Source organism: Eimeria necatrix, genomic scaffold, assembly GCF_000499385.1.
Source record: "Eimeria necatrix Houghton genomic scaffold, Enh_scaff4, whole genome shotgun sequence".
In the NCBI taxonomy this organism is placed as follows: domain Eukaryota; phylum Apicomplexa; class Conoidasida; order Eucoccidiorida; family Eimeriidae; genus Eimeria; species Eimeria necatrix.
In genome coordinates this window covers 156,216-173,189 of record NW_013654790.1, presented here as the reverse complement: position 1 = coordinate 173,189, position 16,974 = coordinate 156,216, and the positions used below count along the sequence as shown (strand labels likewise).

The window sequence follows — 16,974 nt, the reverse complement described above, 5'->3', positions numbered from 1 at the left end:
AGCTCGCATCTTACTTCAGCCCTTCGCAGAATTACAAGGAGGCACTTGAGACCAAGCTGGAAGGCCCTGCGCACGCAGCGAGAGGCAGTGTAATACCTCCAGAGTACCTTCAATTGCAGCATCGGCAGCCATCTGCTGTTGCTGCAGCTCCTGCAGCAGCAGGGGCTCTTGCTCTTGTCGATCCGCCTCTGGCTGAGAGTCTTCAGTAGAGTCAAACAGCCACTCATCCTCTTCTAGATTCAAGTCCGCTGCGTAGAACTGTTGCTGCTGCTGCTGCTGCAGCCCTTGATTCGGTTGCAGTGCGTTGTGAAGGGCTGCCGCATGCCTCCGGTTAAGACGGTTCAGGCGGCACGCCGCCTCAGTGATGAACTCGTCTTTTAAGGAGCTGCCCAGACAACCGAGAGCAGCAGCCGCCGCAGCAGCCGCAGCTAGTTGCGCGTCTTTCAGCCTATGGACATGTCGAGCAAGCAGGGCCTGCAGGTGCTGTAACAGACTGCTGCAGGTGGGAGGGTAGTTCTGCTGCAAATGCCCCTTGAGCAACAAATGCAAAACCTGGAGCAGAGCGAAACCCTGACATCCCCCAGGGGGATGCGCAGCAAATCGAGAAGAAACGACAGCAGCAACCCGCCGTTGTTGCTGCTGTAGTGTTGCTGATGCTCCGTCTGTTTGCTCCTGCAGCTGCGGGAGCAGCAGCGCGAGGCCATGTGCTGCCAGCAGCAGCGAACGGTCTCCAAGGGTTGGCAGCAGCATGATGCCCTCTGCTGCTATGGACTGAAGATTTGCTTCTGTGTGTACCTTGTGGTGTCTCGCCAGGTGCACTAGCAGCACAGCAACCTCCTTCCCACTCAGGTGCTGTAGAAGAGACGAGGTGGCGCTGCTGCTGCTCCTGCTACTCAGGCTGCAGGCCTCCTCAGCAGCAGCAAGCTCAGTTGTTTGAAGTGAAGAAACGTTACTGCGGCTCTTCTCCTTATTCTTGCTCCCCTTTTTGCCTTTACTGCTGCTGCCTCCGATCGACAGAATGTGCTGCATCACAGCGCGGCACAGCCGCCCATTTGCCTGGTGCATTCTCAGCTGTGCCAACAAGAGCATGATGGCGCCTCCTGCATCCAACTCATGCAGCCGCAGACGTCCATGTTGCTGCTCTTGTGTTCTTTCTTCTTGTTGCTGCTGTTGTTGCGCTTGATGCTGTTGCAGTTGCTGTTGCTTCTGACCCCCATATCGCCTTTGCTGCTCTATAGACGGTTCTTCCTGCAGCTGCAGAGGCTGAAGCAAATGAGATGCAACTCTGTGCAGCAGCTGAGGAGTTGCCTGCTTCGCTGCAGCTAATCCATGCACAGCAACACAGAGCTGCACTGGCGAAAGTTCGTGCAGCGACTGCAGCAGCCACTGCCGTAGTTGCTGCAGCAGCAAGGGCGCCTCCATCTGCAGCTTGGACACAGCATGCAGCAACACCACTGTATCTTTATTTGTACAGAAAATAGCCGCGGCATCAACTGCAGCATTGGTAGGCACTGTGCTGTGAAGTTGCTCCGGCATCGGTGGAAATGCAGGGCAAGCTGCTCCTGCTGTAGTAGCTACCGTTGCAGCTGTAGCATCCCTTCCTCGTGCCCCCAATGAAGGAACGTTTATTCCAGCTGCTTCTGCTGCAGCGGCTGCCGTTGCCGCTGCTGCTCCTTCAACTGCTGATGATAAAGAAGCCGCAGCAGTTGATACTTTTGCTGCCGCAGCTACCTCTCCGTCTTTAATTTCCCATATGGTGGAGTCCGCTGCTTCTCCAGCTGATCTCTCTCTAGCAGCAACCATATAAGCAGCGCTACCAGTCGCTTCTGAAGCTTCAGGCACTGCAACAGCGGCTTCAGCTCCTACCCGCAACTGCTGCTGCGGCTGCTGCTGTTGCTGCTGCTGCTCAGCGCTAGCGTTAGCCTGCACGAACGCTCCACGTCCAAGACTGCACCACTCAGTATAGTTCTTATCGGCTTGCTTCTGTCTCCCGTGCAGCTGTTGTGCTGCGTCTTCAGGGGAAAGTAAGCGTAGAGCCTCTTGAAGAACGAGGGCTGGCCTGTGGTTAACTCGAGCGAATGCGTTCAAAATCCATGCAAGGTCCCCCGCAGACAGTAGCTGCTGCGCTTTGTTCTCTTTCCCGTGTGCTTGCTGCTTTATCTCCTGGACAGATCTGTCATACATCTCGCCGTGCTGTTGCTGCTGCTCTTGCTGCTCTTGCTGTCGGCCCCAGCAGCGGCGAGTGACGCTTTCCTGTGGGTTTGCTAAATGCTGCTGCTGTTGCAACATCGGCAAAAGTGCAGCTGCTGCATCTTTCCAGATCTTCCGTGGCAGCAATTCCTGGTGTCTCGATAACACCTGCAGCACCTGTGCGGCTTCTCGCGGCTGCAGCTGCCGCTGTTGCAGAGCAGAGATCGCGGCCGCAGCAGCCGCTTGAAATTGCAACAGGGAATTCTTTCGCGATGCAGCGCGGCGCAGAGCCCTTATAATGCAGCCTTCTGTAGCAGCAGAGGGACACACTGTTTGCGCCGGTGTTGTTGGTGGTGCTGCCCGTAGTGCTGCTGCTCCCAGCTGTCTTGTGCTTCTCGCTTGTGCACCGTGGGTAAAGCCTCTTCTCAGAAGCGTTATCGCAGCACAGCTTCTTTTATGCACCCTATCAAGAGATACTGTATTGATACTAAAAGGGAGCCCATCACCAGTTGCTGCTGGCGATGCGGTTGCTGCAGCCGACTGTAGTGCTCGTACTGCTACTGCCGGCGATGCTCGAACTACTATTGGGCACTGAACGGAAACAGAAACCGATGCAACGGTTTTCTGCCTAACAGTTAAGTTCACAACAGCAGCAGTTGCTGCTGCTGTGCTGAAGAGCTTCCGCATGGAGTCGCGGCCTTGCCATTAGCAACAACCGCAACAACAGCGACAGCAGCAGCGAAGCTACGCGCTGTCGCCGCAGCCGAAGCAACAAAAATGTTGCTCGGCATATTAAGTGGTCAAATTTCTTCATGCTGCAGCTTCTCAAACACAGTTCTTCAAGGGTCCCCGGGAGGCGCCGACGGGTCTGTCTGGGGGCCCCAGCCTCTGTATCCTGCCTACTGGGCCTGCTGGAATGGCTAAACGAGCAGCATGTGTTGGAGATACGCCTCGCGCGCGTAATGAACATGACATAGACAAGTAGATTTTCCGTCTACTTGCCAGTATTTGCATGCCACGACGAGGCTGTCGCTACTGCTGCAGTGGCTACACTAGGAGCAGTAGCAGTGCCTCTATTGCTAATTAAGCTGGTGCATTTGGCGTCTTCTATGTCTGCTTTTTTGTCGCTGACTGCAACTATCCCCACTGTATCATCTGCAGCAACCGACCGGAGCACAAACCGCAACTGCAACTGCAGCTACTAAGCGGGCAGGAGTTCTAATCCTGCACTCTGTTCAAATCCACATCTCCTAGGTGCTTCAGGGTAGTCATCCAGACATACTTGTCTCTCCGGGACTCTATGAGAGGGCCTTCTCGTGCTATCATTGTTGCCACAACTTTGTGCTGCCGCTGCGGTGCTTAGGAGGATCTTTTAGGACAGTATGGCACTAACGCTGGGGAATATGCAGCCACAGAGGGGGCAGCAAGCACCAGCTGTTTTTGCGGTCTCGAACATGAGGCGGATCGGGGACAGCAGCAGCGGCAGAAATAAAAGTGCAACAGCACCAGAGAAGGCTTTTGTTGCTGACAAGCCCGTGAATGGTTGTTACGACTGCAGCAGAAAAAACAGCCACGCGTCTCGGTTAGGTCTGCTGCAACGAACTGCTGCAGTGAGGGCGTGGCGTGTGGCCGTCCAGCAGGCGCAGCCACCATTGCTGCGTCAGGGTAACATCCCTGCTGCTGGTGTTTCAGCCGTTGCTGCAGCAGGTGCTGCGGCTGCTGCAGGTATTTTATCAGGCCGCTTGCACCAAAGGCACTTTTTCTCGAGGTCTCTGGAGAGAGTAGGATCAAGGCAGGGAACGACGGCTGTAAGCGAAGCAGCAGCAGCAGAAGCGGCAGCTGCAGATACGGTCAGTTCATCTCGTTTCCGCAGGCTCTTCTTTGGGTTTGCTCTTGCTGCTGTTCCCCCTCTGCTGTTACAAGAGCTGTTCCAGCAGAATCAATGCAGCCAGAAGCAGCTCAAAGAGAAGAGAGGCGCCTCATGGCTGCTTCGCGGTGCTGCGCTGCACCAGCAGCCCACTGCTTGGTGCGAGCAGGTGCAGCCACAGCTTCTGCAGCAGGTACAGATTCAGCAGGAGCAGCAGCAGAAAGTGCAGGCGCCCCAACAGGCCGACGAAAAGGACCTGCAGCTGCTGCAACAAATGGTGGGAGAGCCTAGAAGTGCCTGGCCGTTGTCTGTACACTCGACACAGCAGGCGCTGCAGCAGCTCGGCCTTGCAGCAGGCGTATCTCAAGTAGCAGCGAATTACCCCGTCGAAGACAGGGCAGTATTCGCTGCTGTCTCTACTGCTTCTCCCGACGAACCAGCAGCTGCAGCAGCGCATCTCACCGCAGCAGCAGCAGCCTCAACAGCACAGCAGCAGCTAATGGCGCTTGCACAGCAGCTGTTTCCGAATGATGCTCCACCAGCTGGTGCGGCTGCTGCTGCTCCTGGCAGTGCTGCTGGGTCTGTGTTGCAGCCACTGCAGAAGTCTGGGGATTCGAGTCGGGGCAGTCCATGGAAGCCACGCTGCCTTGTGGCCATTGTCGATGGTCACGGAGGGCCAGACGTTGGTGAGATGACGCTACTTCATGTTCATCAGCAACTTCAGCCACAGATGTTACTGCAAGGGCGGCAGTAGATGCATCTTCTCACTTAGTACACTGTTTGTACACTTCTCTCACTGGCAAGGCTTCTTCGTGGTGTTGCTGCTCCCTCTGTTGTTGCTGCAGCCGAGTACGTACACCAACACTTGCCTCGCTTTGTAGCTGCTGAATTAGCTGCTGGAGACGGAACGGACCTCAAGTTTGCAGAGAAGGCACTGGCCCGAGCTTTCTGTCGACTGGTGAGAAGCTCGTTCCCTCCTAAAAGCTGTCTGCTGCTATTGGGGCTAATACTGCAGCTGCCCTGCCGGATTCGTATTCCTTTGCTTTCTTTGCAGGACGAAGCCATTGGTGCCTCTGTGGAAGCAGCGTATTCATTAGGAATAAAAAGGAGTGTTAAGGCAAGCCCTCAGCGTGCTGCTGCTGCTGTTGCTGTTGCTGTTTCCATTGCTACTGTCCGATAAACGTGAACTGCAGCACCGGCACTCTTGGGTTGGTGACGCAGTAGAGTTGTGCTTATCGTCGCCACGGCGTGGGCTGGGGCGTGACTGCAGGTAGGGGCTTGCTGCTTGGCTCTCCTCTTCACGGAAAAAGGAATCGTTGTAGCGAACAGCGGCGACTGCATGGCTGTGCTGCAGCGCAGTAGCGGAAGCAGCAGCAGTCAGCTGGTGGAGCTTAACAAACAACAAAACGCAAACTCCCCAGATGAAAGGAAACGGCTACAGAAGCTGCATCCAAAGGAAGATGATGTTGTAAGATGTAGTGTTTTGCTGCTGTTTGATCGCTGCTGCTGCTGCTTCCGTAGCTCTGCCGATTGTTATTTGCCACAAATATTTTTTCGGCCGCATTTGCTGCCGCCGCTTTTGCTTTAGTTGTTTGTTGATATGCTCTCATTCGTGTTGGAGTGCACTCACTTTAGGTAATCTGTAAGCGGGAGTGGCTTGAGCCGCGTCAGCCCCAAAACGCATTCCATTCTCTTCTTCATGCAGTTGGCCTTCTGGGTGAGCACCGCGAGACGTCAGTGCTATCTCTTCTGCCTCAGTTGTTGTGTACGCGAAGCCTAGATGGGGCTTTGACCTGAATTGCAGAGTATATGGAAGTGTCCGCCGTGTCTCCTGTTGCATTCATTGGTATTGCAACAGTGGTTACTTCTAGTGCAAATGCTGCAAGCCCCGCTGTAGCAGTTGATGCGTATGCAGCAGCTACTGCAGTGGGATATGAACCATCTGCAACTATATCAGCCACAACGGCCATCACCAAAGGTGCTGCAGCAGCGATTGCTGGAAGCATTCATGTTGCAGAAGATGCTGCGTTTTTACACCTCCATGGCGAGCACTTTTGCTGTGTATTTACAGGCAGCGAAACGCAGCGGGGCTCGTGTTATGTGAAGGGTCGGCTGCAGCCGACGAGGGCCTTTGGGGATTTCATGCTAAAAAACGAAAAGTACATTGAAGAACTGCAAAGAGGTAGACGGCGGCGGCCCCCGTGCACCAGCAGCAGTGCAGCAGCAGCGGCTGAAGCAACATCAGGCACAGCGGCAGCAGCGGCAGGAACAGAGACCTGGTCATTTCCCTATGTAATAGTGGACCCACAAACACAAGTTTTTGAAAAGTCGGAAGCGGATCAGTTTGTGGTGGTCGGCACAGATGGCCTCTGGGACTTCCTCAGTCCTGCGGAGGCAGCAGCAGTTGTCAGGTCATCCCTTAGCAGCAGCAGCAGCAGCAGCGGCAGCACGATGACGGATTTGGCAAAAAGGGCGGCAGACGCGTGAGTAATGGCGAGAAAGAAAGATGCTTGCTTCTTGTAGCTGCAGCAGCCTGGCAAGTATACTATCCTTCTGGCTGCTGTTGCTAACGCTATTGCCGTCACATCCTTCTGTTACTGCCTCCATCGTAAGTTTGTTGTGTTTTCTTTTCAGTCTTGTGCGAGAGGTCATGCGGAAAGCAGCAACGGAACGCGGCATGTCGATTGCTGCTGCCCTTTCTGCCCCCCCGAAGCAGCGCCGCCGCATTTATGACGACACTACCGTCGCTGTCATATTGCTGAACTCAGCAGGGCAGCAGCACACATCCTAGAGCTAACGCGAAGTGTATTCACTACGTAGGGTGGACCTGTAGGGACGCCCAGAGACCATCATGAAGGGCGAGGAGCATTGCAGGTGAGGCGTGGACATAAAATCACGCAGCTGCCACAAGCTGCAATGCTGGAATCCGAAGTCCCATAATTTGAGTTGTAAAAGACCCCACGAGAGCTTCTCAAGGTAGTTTTTGGGCTCTATTCGCTTGTAGCTGTTTTTGTAGCGTGCATGCATTGGTACGGATCCCATTACAATAATGCATGTGCGGCTTGTGCTGCGGTCGCTGTTTGTTGGGTGGCCTTTAGGGCCACCAGTCAGCTCTATTTTAGGGTTTACTATTCAGCGTTGAGGCTTTCTATATTTGCCTGCTGCCGTCGCGAAAACGGCGCTGCCTGGGGTGCTGTCCTGAAAAGCTTTAGGTTTATGAGGGCGCTCAAGTGCCGCTACTACATGGAAAATAAGTGCATGATAACAAACGAGAAGTGCTTACCAACTTCAGACAATACAAGCGAACATCTGCATTGTACTAGCGCCACTGTTTGGGCCAGCACAGCTGCAGGCAATTCCTCCTTGCATAGCAAGCACCTGCAGCGGAGCTGCAGGTGCTTGCAATGCATTTGGCGTGCCGATAGGCCCAGGCGTAGTTATTTTAGTTAAACTTCTAACCAGGGAAGCATGTGCAAGATCAGACAGCTGGATAGTTAAGCTAGATACCTATCTAGGCACGTAGCTGCGGACTGTGGCATGCTGGCAGGTATGCACTCCACGGAAGAGCCTTCTTTGTGAGTTCTGAACGATAGCATCCTGTAAGACCGAAGACTTATGGCATGCGAATTTTATTTTCCATCGAATTCTATATTTGGAATTACGAGCTCTATATTTTTCGCGGTGCTACTCGCCGCTATGGCTAGCTACTGTGCAGGTTGCGGAACGCCGCCTTATTTTTTCGGTGCGAACAAAGTGACGAGGCAGGCAGGAAAAAAACCAAAAATAAACTAACATGAATTCATGAGCACTCTTGTGAATACATTTGGATAAATGTATACATTTATTACCTGCAGCCCATAGAGCCAGCAATACGCCAGACTCGTACAGCTGTGCCATCAAGCAGCAAAAAAATTGGCTGCAGCTGGTGCTGTTGCTGCTGCCGCTGCTGCTGTTGCCGCTGCTACAGAGGAGCCATAGCCGGGTAGTGCAGCGGCTGCTGCAGATAGCTCTAGCGGCAACTCTTGCTGCTCGCCTCATACTGAGGTCATGTTGCTCGGACCCCTGTATCTACGAAGCATAGTGCTGCTGCTGCTGCTGCTTCTGCTGTTGCTGAGTCGGCAGCATCCATCGTGCATTGACTGCTGCTGCAGCCGCTGCTTCGGTTGCAGTTCTTTCACCTCCGACTCCTCCATAATCAGATCCCGCTCGCAGCCTGGTGCCCTGCTGGTGCAGCTGCTGCTGTAACTGTCGCTGCAATTGAGGTGTCGGTGAACACGCAAGATTCAGCTTCTGTAGCTGCTGCTTACTTAGTTGTGACTTTTGCTGCTCAATGAGCTGCTGCTGCCGGGCCATTTGTTGTTGCATAACGCGGTGAAGAAAAGCCAGTTGTTGTTGCTTCTGCAGTTGCTGCTGCAATTGTGGCTGTTGCTGCTGCTGCGGGTAACCCTCACCTGACCCAAAGGCGGCGTCTCCTCCAAACGAAGATCGGGTTGTGTTGCGGCTGCCTGTTGAGGGCCAAGAAGATGCACAGCAGCTGCTGTCACTGCTGTTGCTGCAGCGGCTCTGTTGTCTGCTGTGGCCAGTGGTCCAGTTACGGAGAGAGCTAGCATCTACTGCTGCTGCTGTGCTGCTGCTTATGTTCTGCCGGAGGGGCTTGTTGCTCCCCGAGGACGCTGCGCTGTCTCCCTCAGTTGAAGGAGCAACGCAGCGGTTGTCGCAGCAGTAGTTGCCGCAGCAGCTGCTAGCTAGCTGCTGTTGCAACTGCTTTTGCTGCAGCTGCTTCTGCTGCAGCTGAAGCATGTCAGAAAGCTGTAAGCTTGTAAATTGGTGCTGCACGGGAGAACAGACCGTGCTGCTGTGTGCAGCAACAGCTGTAGCCTGCCTTTTTAAGCTCTGCTGAGGAACCGATAAACCCACATACATTTGGGGCGAGAAATGCTGCTCTTGCTGCTGCTGCTGCTGCTGATGGCAATGCTGCTGAGCAAAGGAAATAGCAGGCGCTGTTGCAACCGACGGAGGCTGCTGACTCCCAAGCCCAGCAGATTTTTGAACAATGGCCCCGATGGAGTGTCTTGGAGGGATCCCTGTTGCTGCTGCTGCTGCTGCTGCTGCTGCAGTCAACCGCTGACGTGCTTGCTGCTGCGCGGGGCAATAGGGAGACTGCTGCAGAAGTAGGGCTTGTCTGTGCTGCTGCAGAAGCTGCTGGTGTGCGAGGCAGCTGCTGACGTGGAGTCCTTCAAAAAGCTGCTGCTGGTTCTGCTGTTGCTTTTGCGCGTTCATGGCCAGCCCGAATGAAGAGGTCAAGGGGCCCCGTGGAGGGACCCCGCTTAAGTTGTTCGCAAGAAGCCGGTTGTTTTCGGCGGTTGAAGTTGGAGCAGGGCGAACTGTTACTGCTGGCGCTGCTTGTGCCGATGCTGTTGGCAGCAGTGGCTGTTGAGGCACGTCCTCTCTCGCGCTTCCAGTCGACGAGGCTGCCGGGGCGCTGCAGCAAGAGCGGTGGGCTAGAGGGTTCCTCTGCCGCTGTTCCTCCTGCTGCTTCTGCTGCTGTTGCTGCTGCAGCAGTAGCTGCTGCTGCTGCTGCTGTTGCTGCTGCTGCTGTTGCTCCCGCTGCTGTTGTAGGTACTGCTGAAGCTGCTGCTGCAGCATTTGTTCGTGTTCCCGCTGCTGCTGCTCTTGCTCCCTCTGTTCCTCCTCGTCCAACTGAAGCAAGGAGGCTGCCAGCTGTTTGGGCAGCAGTGGCACAAGTTGCTGCGTAGATACGCCCCGTGCCTGGAGCAGAGCTCTGTCCCTCAGGGCGATGTTGGGGTGAAACGAGAGAATTTCCTTGTAAATCATGTTTTGTAGCAGTCTGTAACAAATCCACGGAGCAGCATCACACACAGCAATCGATCTAGCCTGGCTCGCCAGCTGGTTGACTTGTTGCGCTGGCCACACAACCCGCCTCCTCTTTGGGAGACCAGTATTCAAAATACTGCAGCCACACTACGTGGGCATCATTCTACTTAAATTCCATATCCGTGAGGGAACGAGGCTGTGGTAAGGTGCTCTTGCCTCTTTGTGGGAACAAAGCTGTCGAAGGACCAGTCCATCGCCTGGGTGGCTTTGGGCTCGTCTTCTTGACAATACAAACCCTGAAGCCTCACACACACCGTAGCAATGCACTAAGCTGTACATACACCGGTTCCTCGCGTCTGCCGAAGTCACAGACCGCATCAAGTGCCAGTATACTATTTCCATGCTACGCACGAAAACATGCAGGCGTCAGCCCATGAAGCCAAACAGGAAAGTAACACGCTCTAGCGCGTGCACAAAACGAATAGTCGCAGAAGAAGCCCAGATGGTGGGCTGCAATAACAGCGGGCCATTGAACGAACCCGGAAGTATGGATGGCGGAGGGCCTCAAGAGCTGTTATACGTTTGCTGGGGTTAAACGTCAGTAGCCGACGCAAGAGGTCCAGGGCCTGGGGACAGGCGCCTGGGAACAGAGACGAAAACGAGATTCCCTAAAAACGGAACAAACAGCAGCAACCTTGCAACAACTCAAAAACACACACACACAAGTTTTGCATGGAAACATGAACCACAAGGGCTCTGTCACGTAACAGCATGATACGTAGGAGCGCTCATCATCCCGTACATTTGTTGCAGGCAAGCATGCATAGAATGTGCTCACAAGCAAAGCGTGGATGCATACATGGAACAGGAAGCGGACAAAGACTGATCCAAAAACGTAAAGATTCAGTGGAACCTACATCTGAGTGGGGAAGCTGGTCTATAAATTGTCTGTTTATTTTCATTCTTCGCTTTGTCGGCTTGCCCCCAGGGGCTTCTTCTAGCTTGGCGCTCAGCAGAAATGATAGATCGGACTCTGACGGAGAGCCGCATATTCGAATGATGCGGCGAAGCTGGTCATATTGATCCTTACCTGCAAAAAGTGCGCGACGGCCCAAGAGCTCAGCCATTATGCAACCCACAGACCTGTCCAAAAACACAAGCAAAGGAAGCAGCACAGTCTGCTGCAGCGCAACTGGCAGGGCTGAAGGTGCCACTAGTTGGTAGACCCCTGTGGCTGTCCCACTCTGAACATGCAGCGCGGCGCGAAGAAATGCTGCTGTAGTACCATGCAAAAACCAGGACAAATTCGATCTGAAATTGTAAGCGGTTGAATGTTTAAATTCAGCAAATGTCTCACCATATGTCCACCGGCTTGGAATAGTGATAGGGAAAGATCAACAGCTCTGGCGGTCTATACCACCTGGTGACGACATAATCCGTCATCTCCTGAAACAAAAACCAGCATACAAGTGCATATGAAGCGCGTTTCTTGTATGCGACAAAGCACCAACGGTGTATGGCAGCCCTCGACTAAAAAGCAATCGTGGCTCTTGTACGGGCCTTCCCTACCTCGTTAGCAGGGCTTGCTGCCGCTTCGATTGCTCGTTGCAGAGAAGCCCACGAAGACCGACCCACCAAGCGGGAACAAGGACCCGCAGCTTTGTTGGGACCTCCGGGCAACGAAGCAGGGGCTGCTTGCTGGGACCCATCTGTTTCCATTACACTTAACTGCGAATCTGTGAGGCGGTCAGAAGGGGAGCACGTTGGCTCCTGTTGCTGCTCCTGCTGCATATTGGTCTTGGCCTCCTTGGAATTGCCGCTGACTCCCCGTGCCAAGCCGAAATCGCAAATCTTTACATCACAGTTTAAATTAACAAGGATGTTACTGGGTTTGAGATCTCGATGAATGACGTTAGCTGGGAGCAACAACAAAAGCCGCAGGCAAACAAATCAGGCCCGTCACTCCACTGTTTGTCCCCTACTGTTTGGTCTTCCGTTTTGCAAAGTCTCTAAAGACAAAATGCTGCCCACTATCGTTCTATGGCACCTACCCTCGTGCAGAAACGCGAGAGCTAGCAGAATTTGGTACAGGAAATATTGGTGATGCTCGTGAGTAAGCGGCTGCCGACTGTAGATGACGCGGTGGAGATCTGTATCCATTAGGTCGCTAACGAGATATATATCCTCGAAGTCTGAAGAGAAAATCCACCAAACTTAGACCCTTCAACCAGGTCCGTTTCCGTGAGAATCCCTTCTACGGAGGCGCCATGAGATCAAGACGCGTCTGCATGCAGCTTCAGCTCTGTCTTGCTATTTATTTTCAGATAAGCAGCAGTGCATGCATATGGACAGATGGTAAATTTAAAAGCACAGAAGCGTGAACTGACCCGGCGTGAGGGGGTCCAGGATCTCCAGTAGATGTATCATGTTTTCGTGTTGAAGGGCTTTAAGTATTTTAATTTCCCTCAGGATTCTCTTCGCGTCAACCATATCCCTAAATAGGTCGCCTATCTTCTTGACAGCCACCCGAGAAACCCCGCTTTCCCCTGTCTCCTCAAAGGAGGCTACGCATCCGTAAGCACCGCTTCCGATCTGCAGGGTACGGCGAAACCATGAAATGAGCCAAGTAATGAAGTGCTTGCGTTCATGCTCTTGGTAGCTTAGACAGAGACCGTTACGCCTCGTCGGGTTGGCAGGTTTTGTAACGTGCAGAGCTGCTCAGGCCAAGCTTACTCTCTTGAGATATCGAAAGCGCTGTGGAATGACCCATGTGGTATCGCCACTAATTTGAATCCGTCTGAGCCTCTCCTTTCTACCGTTAGGCCCAAAGCAGTAGCTGCTTTCCGGAGCGGGAACAGGGGCCCCATCTTTGCTAGGTATCGACTCCAGGGAAGGGGCATGGCCCTTGTGAGATGCTGTCGTAAGAGCATCTGCAGCCTCATTAGGCCGACAGACAGTACCTTGATGAGCCTGGTGAGCAACAGCAGCTTTGGCTGCTCCTTGCTGCTGCTGGAAGCTCTGGTCTCGCTGTCTGTGCGGATTTGCCGCGCTAGCCGGCGGGGGCTCCTGGGACACCGGCAGGACCTGAGTTGTCTGTCGCAGCGTAGTCCCTTGCGAGCGCTGCATCTTAACCTTGACAGGACAAAAATACAAACTGGTGGACAAGAAGCTCAGGCCGCTTCTGAACACGGGCTGCCCGGCATTGGAAACAACGGCCACGACCTAACCCTTTTGCGCAGAAGCGCCTCCAGCACAGTCCCCAGGCAAGTGACACGGAGGACTTGAAAAGGTGTTTGTTTGCCTTTGCTCAATCTACCGTGGGAGGTAGACTTTGGTTGTCAATTCCGAAACAGCTGTTGGCTGTTTCGCCGCTCGGCGAGCGGCAACACTTCGGTTTCTTCACTCCAGACAAAAGCAAGCAAAACGCCAAGTCCGACAAAAGGCCAAAGAGAACGTGGAAGGGAATACGTTGAGTCGCCGCCAAGTGATCACCACCCGGCTTCAGCTACAACACCTGCGGTCCTCCCTGGAGCTGCCGAGCTTGCACAGCAGAATATTAGGCTAGATAATGCCAAGAAAGCCTGCCAAAATATTTATTACGGGAAGGTAAAATCTCAAAGGAAACCAGGAAATTCCAATGCCTACACATGCCGCACTGCAGACACTGCGCGCGAGCGGTGGAGTCGGTGTGGCGCGAAAACCTGGAAGCGTTGGCAGTGGCGGACGATTTCAGGTCCCGAATAAGGAAGATAAATAGAGATGAAGGCAAAGAAATGAGAAAAATAGGTATCTGAGGAGCCCTTATACTACAGACACAATGACCAGAAGGCAGCCAGCTGCCACACGGGTCTGATGCCAGCAGGCCTCGGACATCCATCCAATCTCTGCATCAACAGCTCTTCCAAGTCTTCATTCCAATGATCTGCGAAGCTAATATTTATTAATATTTATTTTTAATAGCTTCAATGCGCGCAAATATTGCTTTAGCCGCTTGAAAACCTCCCAAGACTGCAACGGAAGCGCACAGATATGGTGGAGGAGAATTGCTGTAGCTGGGTGGGTGGAACGCCGACTTGAAGACACTGAACGAAACATTTAATTTATTGTAACTTAACACAAAAAAGTTTCTATAACATACCTGAACGAATTTTTCGTTTTTCACGGTGGTTTTCCACTGTCGGCTGCGGGTATCACTCTGGAACAAGAAGTTCCAAACACTCGCGCCCCATCACTCTACAACCGCACATCGCCTTCTTCAGGTAAATCGTTTCTCAGAAATTCATTAAAATTCCAGCGAGATAAACTTAGTTATCTTAAGCCGCTTAACAGTTGGCCCTTTCCCGCGTAGTCTGGCCAGCGCCATTGTAGTGCAGACACACTTGCAGAGAGCGCGTGGCTGGTGTTTAGCTTGAATTTCCGAGTCTGAGCCAGTCGTCCTCTATCACAACGAGAAGAATAAAGATTAAGATTTTGAGAACGACTGCACGACTCAAGCAGCTCCATTGTGAGGAAGTCACCGAGCGAGTTCGGCCCGTGTAGCCCTAAACTCGGAAGGCGCAGAGAACGAATAAAAGGCTAAACTGCAGCGGAAGCATAAGCACAGTCAAATGAAAAACTCCTCAGAGTTTCTATGAATCAGGGGTCCGATGTTCTGCTCTCAAAGATAGCGTCTAAAGATCGTTAAAGACAGCGTCCGTTTTGGCTACGCCTGCAAAGATGAAAGCCCTTATTTTTATCCAGGTGCTGACAAGAAGCAACCTATTATTATTATTCAAATATATCGTCAGTTTCCTGGATTTACGTCTGGCTGCATATATGATCTATGGTTTTGCAGGAAGTATATTCCCACACTGCACAGAACCCATTTTGGTTTATGAAGCCACAGCGGCAACCCGCACCAAGGTACACATTACCAAAGGCCCTCATTCAAAAACCTAATTCATATACGCTCTATTAAATAGACCTATTATCTTCAAGTTCAGCGAAGTTATTTTGGGGAAAAGCAGCCTGGGACTACTGTGGCCATGAAGCCACTTCAAACCCTGGTGCCCTCAAGCCCAAGGTGACTCCAACGAGTAGTACAGGTGGTACTTTTCAGTGCTACTGAGCTGCAGTAAGGGCCGAGCTTCGGATATGCTCTTGCGCTATGAAGCTGGAAAAGACATAAGCAATTAACCGTGAGCTCTTTTTCAACGTGGTAGAAATAGTAATTTGCATGCAGCAGGGGGAACGCATTAATGCGGGATGGGCTTAGTTTGTTTAATTAGTGTGCAAGAATGTTGGACAAGTCAATCAAGGCTAGAATGAGTCTGCAGCCATTCACTTTGCCTCCCTCTCAACGAACATCTCTGAGCTGCAGAAAGGAAACTGCGTTGCAGAAGTATCCACTTACAGATGTTGTCTATGCTGTTTAGCATACTGCTATCTAAGCAGGGATCAACTACACCCCCTCTTAATCAACATCGCGAAGATGAACTGGGGTGGGTGGGCAGGCACTGCTTGTGAACGTTCGGTGGCTCCGTTTTTGACACTGAAGTGGTGTGCGACTGGTGTCGGCCCTGCAACCGTGTGAGCAGTGTGAGTTGAGACTGCGTTTTCCGTTTTGTCTCATGCTGACCGTTACCGGAAGCAGAATTTAAATTTGATAGAGCGCATGTATCTTAGTACGAGAAGTTTTGCAGATATGGCCTTCAAAAACCTCATCATAGCTTCACTCTAACTGCTTTTTCTTGCAGCCTACTGCGAAAGCGGTCCAGCATGCATCAAGCAGTTCATGAGCCCACACATGCGTGCAGCACAGCACACCTGAATACGCACGACCATACATGGCTTCGAAATGGCGCTGGGATCCCTCTTAAAATCCGCGAACTGTGGAGAGTACGCCTACAACTCAACTCTAAGCGGAGACTCGGTGTCAGGCTGACCAAAACCAGCTTGCAGTGGCTTTCTTGGAGGGCCGGATGAGAAAAGGAACTGAATAAGTTACAGACTTTTGAAGAGGCATTGAAAGGCTAAGTATCAAATCAAATTTATATGTCGTGGAGGAAAGCTCAACTGACGCAAGTGGTGTTGGGACAAACAGTTCCAGTTTCAAAGAAAAGTTGGCGAGAGGAGGCAAGCTAGAACATACGTTGAAAATGCAAAGGAAACATATAAATCATGACAGGCCTGGTATGGACTGGAGAAATAGCTCCAGGAAATACAACTGGAAATACTTAATGGACAACACTAAAGCAGCTCTTTCGATAACAGGTGCAAAAATTGGCCAACATAGTCTTGAAGGTGAGGAGTTTGAAGTGATAAGAAGAAGCAAAAACTCTCAAAGAAGAAATGCCAATAGAGTATGTAAGGGGGGAAGGTCGGACATTATCGTGTCCTCACGCGGGGCCAAGGTCGCAGAACAAAGGTTGCCTGTCGGACATCATGTATACAGGGGGGCAAGAGCCCATGCAGCATATTACTGGGGAACCCGGCACAATGCACGAATATTTCCACAAAAGCTTTCTATATACTGAAGCACACAGATGAATTTGTTGGAACCCTTTCGTATTCATCGTGGCGGACTTAGGCTGGGCCACGGCTGGCCGTCTCGTGTATCCCATGGCTCTCCTGTCGGCCACTCAATGTATTAAATTATCATGCTATTTTGGTGCCTTCTAACGAGAGTAAAAGCGCAGATGCATCGGCGTAATGCCTCTCTTTCAGTGGCGCAGTGCGGCCAGTGCACACTGGAGGGAGTGCGGGGCCGAAACCCTCTTCGAAGTCGGCATCACATCTGCGCTATATGATTTGCTGCGAAACACTTAATGACACAAATGCATGTTTTTGATAAATTGGTTGGCAAGTTTAATGTAAACTACGCCAGAAGTGAGGGGAAGATTGGACAGTGTCGCATCGGTCCGCTGTCTAGCATCGGCCGACGCTGAACCGCCCATCAAGCTCGTCGCGTCCTCTTGGATATACGCGTGACTATCACAAAACATAGAAAATATTTTTTCTTTATATCTGGTTTTTTTATTTTACTCTCCGCAGTGCCTTTTTTCGGTTTTGATAGGCATTCACACTTGAGTTCTCTGACAATC

The 16,974-nt window shown here is 52.3% G+C and overlaps 3 protein-coding genes across 3 annotated transcripts; 1 reads left to right on the top strand and 2 right to left on the bottom strand.

Annotated features, from left to right (window-relative positions):
• Nucleotides 1–15: 15 nt before the first annotated feature.
• On the bottom strand, nucleotides 16–2,877 carry ENH_00058930 (hypothetical protein, conserved; the record flags this gene model as incomplete). The annotated part of the gene is made up of 1 exon (XM_013583630.1): nucleotides 16–2,877. One exon carries the CDS (start codon nucleotides 2,875–2,877, stop codon nucleotides 16–18), a length of 2,862 nt encoding a protein of 953 aa, XP_013439084.1.
• Nucleotides 2,878–3,644: 767 nt separating this feature from the next.
• ENH_00058920 (protein phosphatase 2C, putative) lies at nucleotides 3,645–6,848 on the top strand (the record flags this gene model as incomplete). Its single annotated transcript, XM_013583629.1, has 6 exons — nucleotides 3,645–4,743; nucleotides 4,903–5,015; nucleotides 5,328–5,525; nucleotides 5,693–5,774; nucleotides 6,129–6,540; nucleotides 6,692–6,848. The coding sequence occupies 6 exons, from the start codon at nucleotides 3,645–3,647 to the stop codon at nucleotides 6,846–6,848; spliced, it is 2,061 nt and encodes a 686-aa protein (XP_013439083.1).
• Nucleotides 6,849–8,125: 1,277 nt separating this feature from the next.
• Nucleotides 8,126–13,018, bottom strand: ENH_00058910 (CMGC kinase, MAPK family (ERK) TgMAPK-1, putative; the record flags this gene model as incomplete). Its single annotated transcript, XM_013583628.1, has 9 exons — nucleotides 8,126–9,905; nucleotides 10,085–10,188; nucleotides 10,432–10,560; nucleotides 10,810–11,035; nucleotides 11,250–11,338; nucleotides 11,462–11,808; nucleotides 11,944–12,084; nucleotides 12,280–12,484; nucleotides 12,626–13,018. The coding sequence occupies 9 exons, from the start codon at nucleotides 13,016–13,018 to the stop codon at nucleotides 8,126–8,128; spliced, it is 3,414 nt and encodes a 1,137-aa protein (XP_013439082.1).
• Between the last annotated feature and the right edge of the window lie 3,956 nt (nucleotides 13,019–16,974).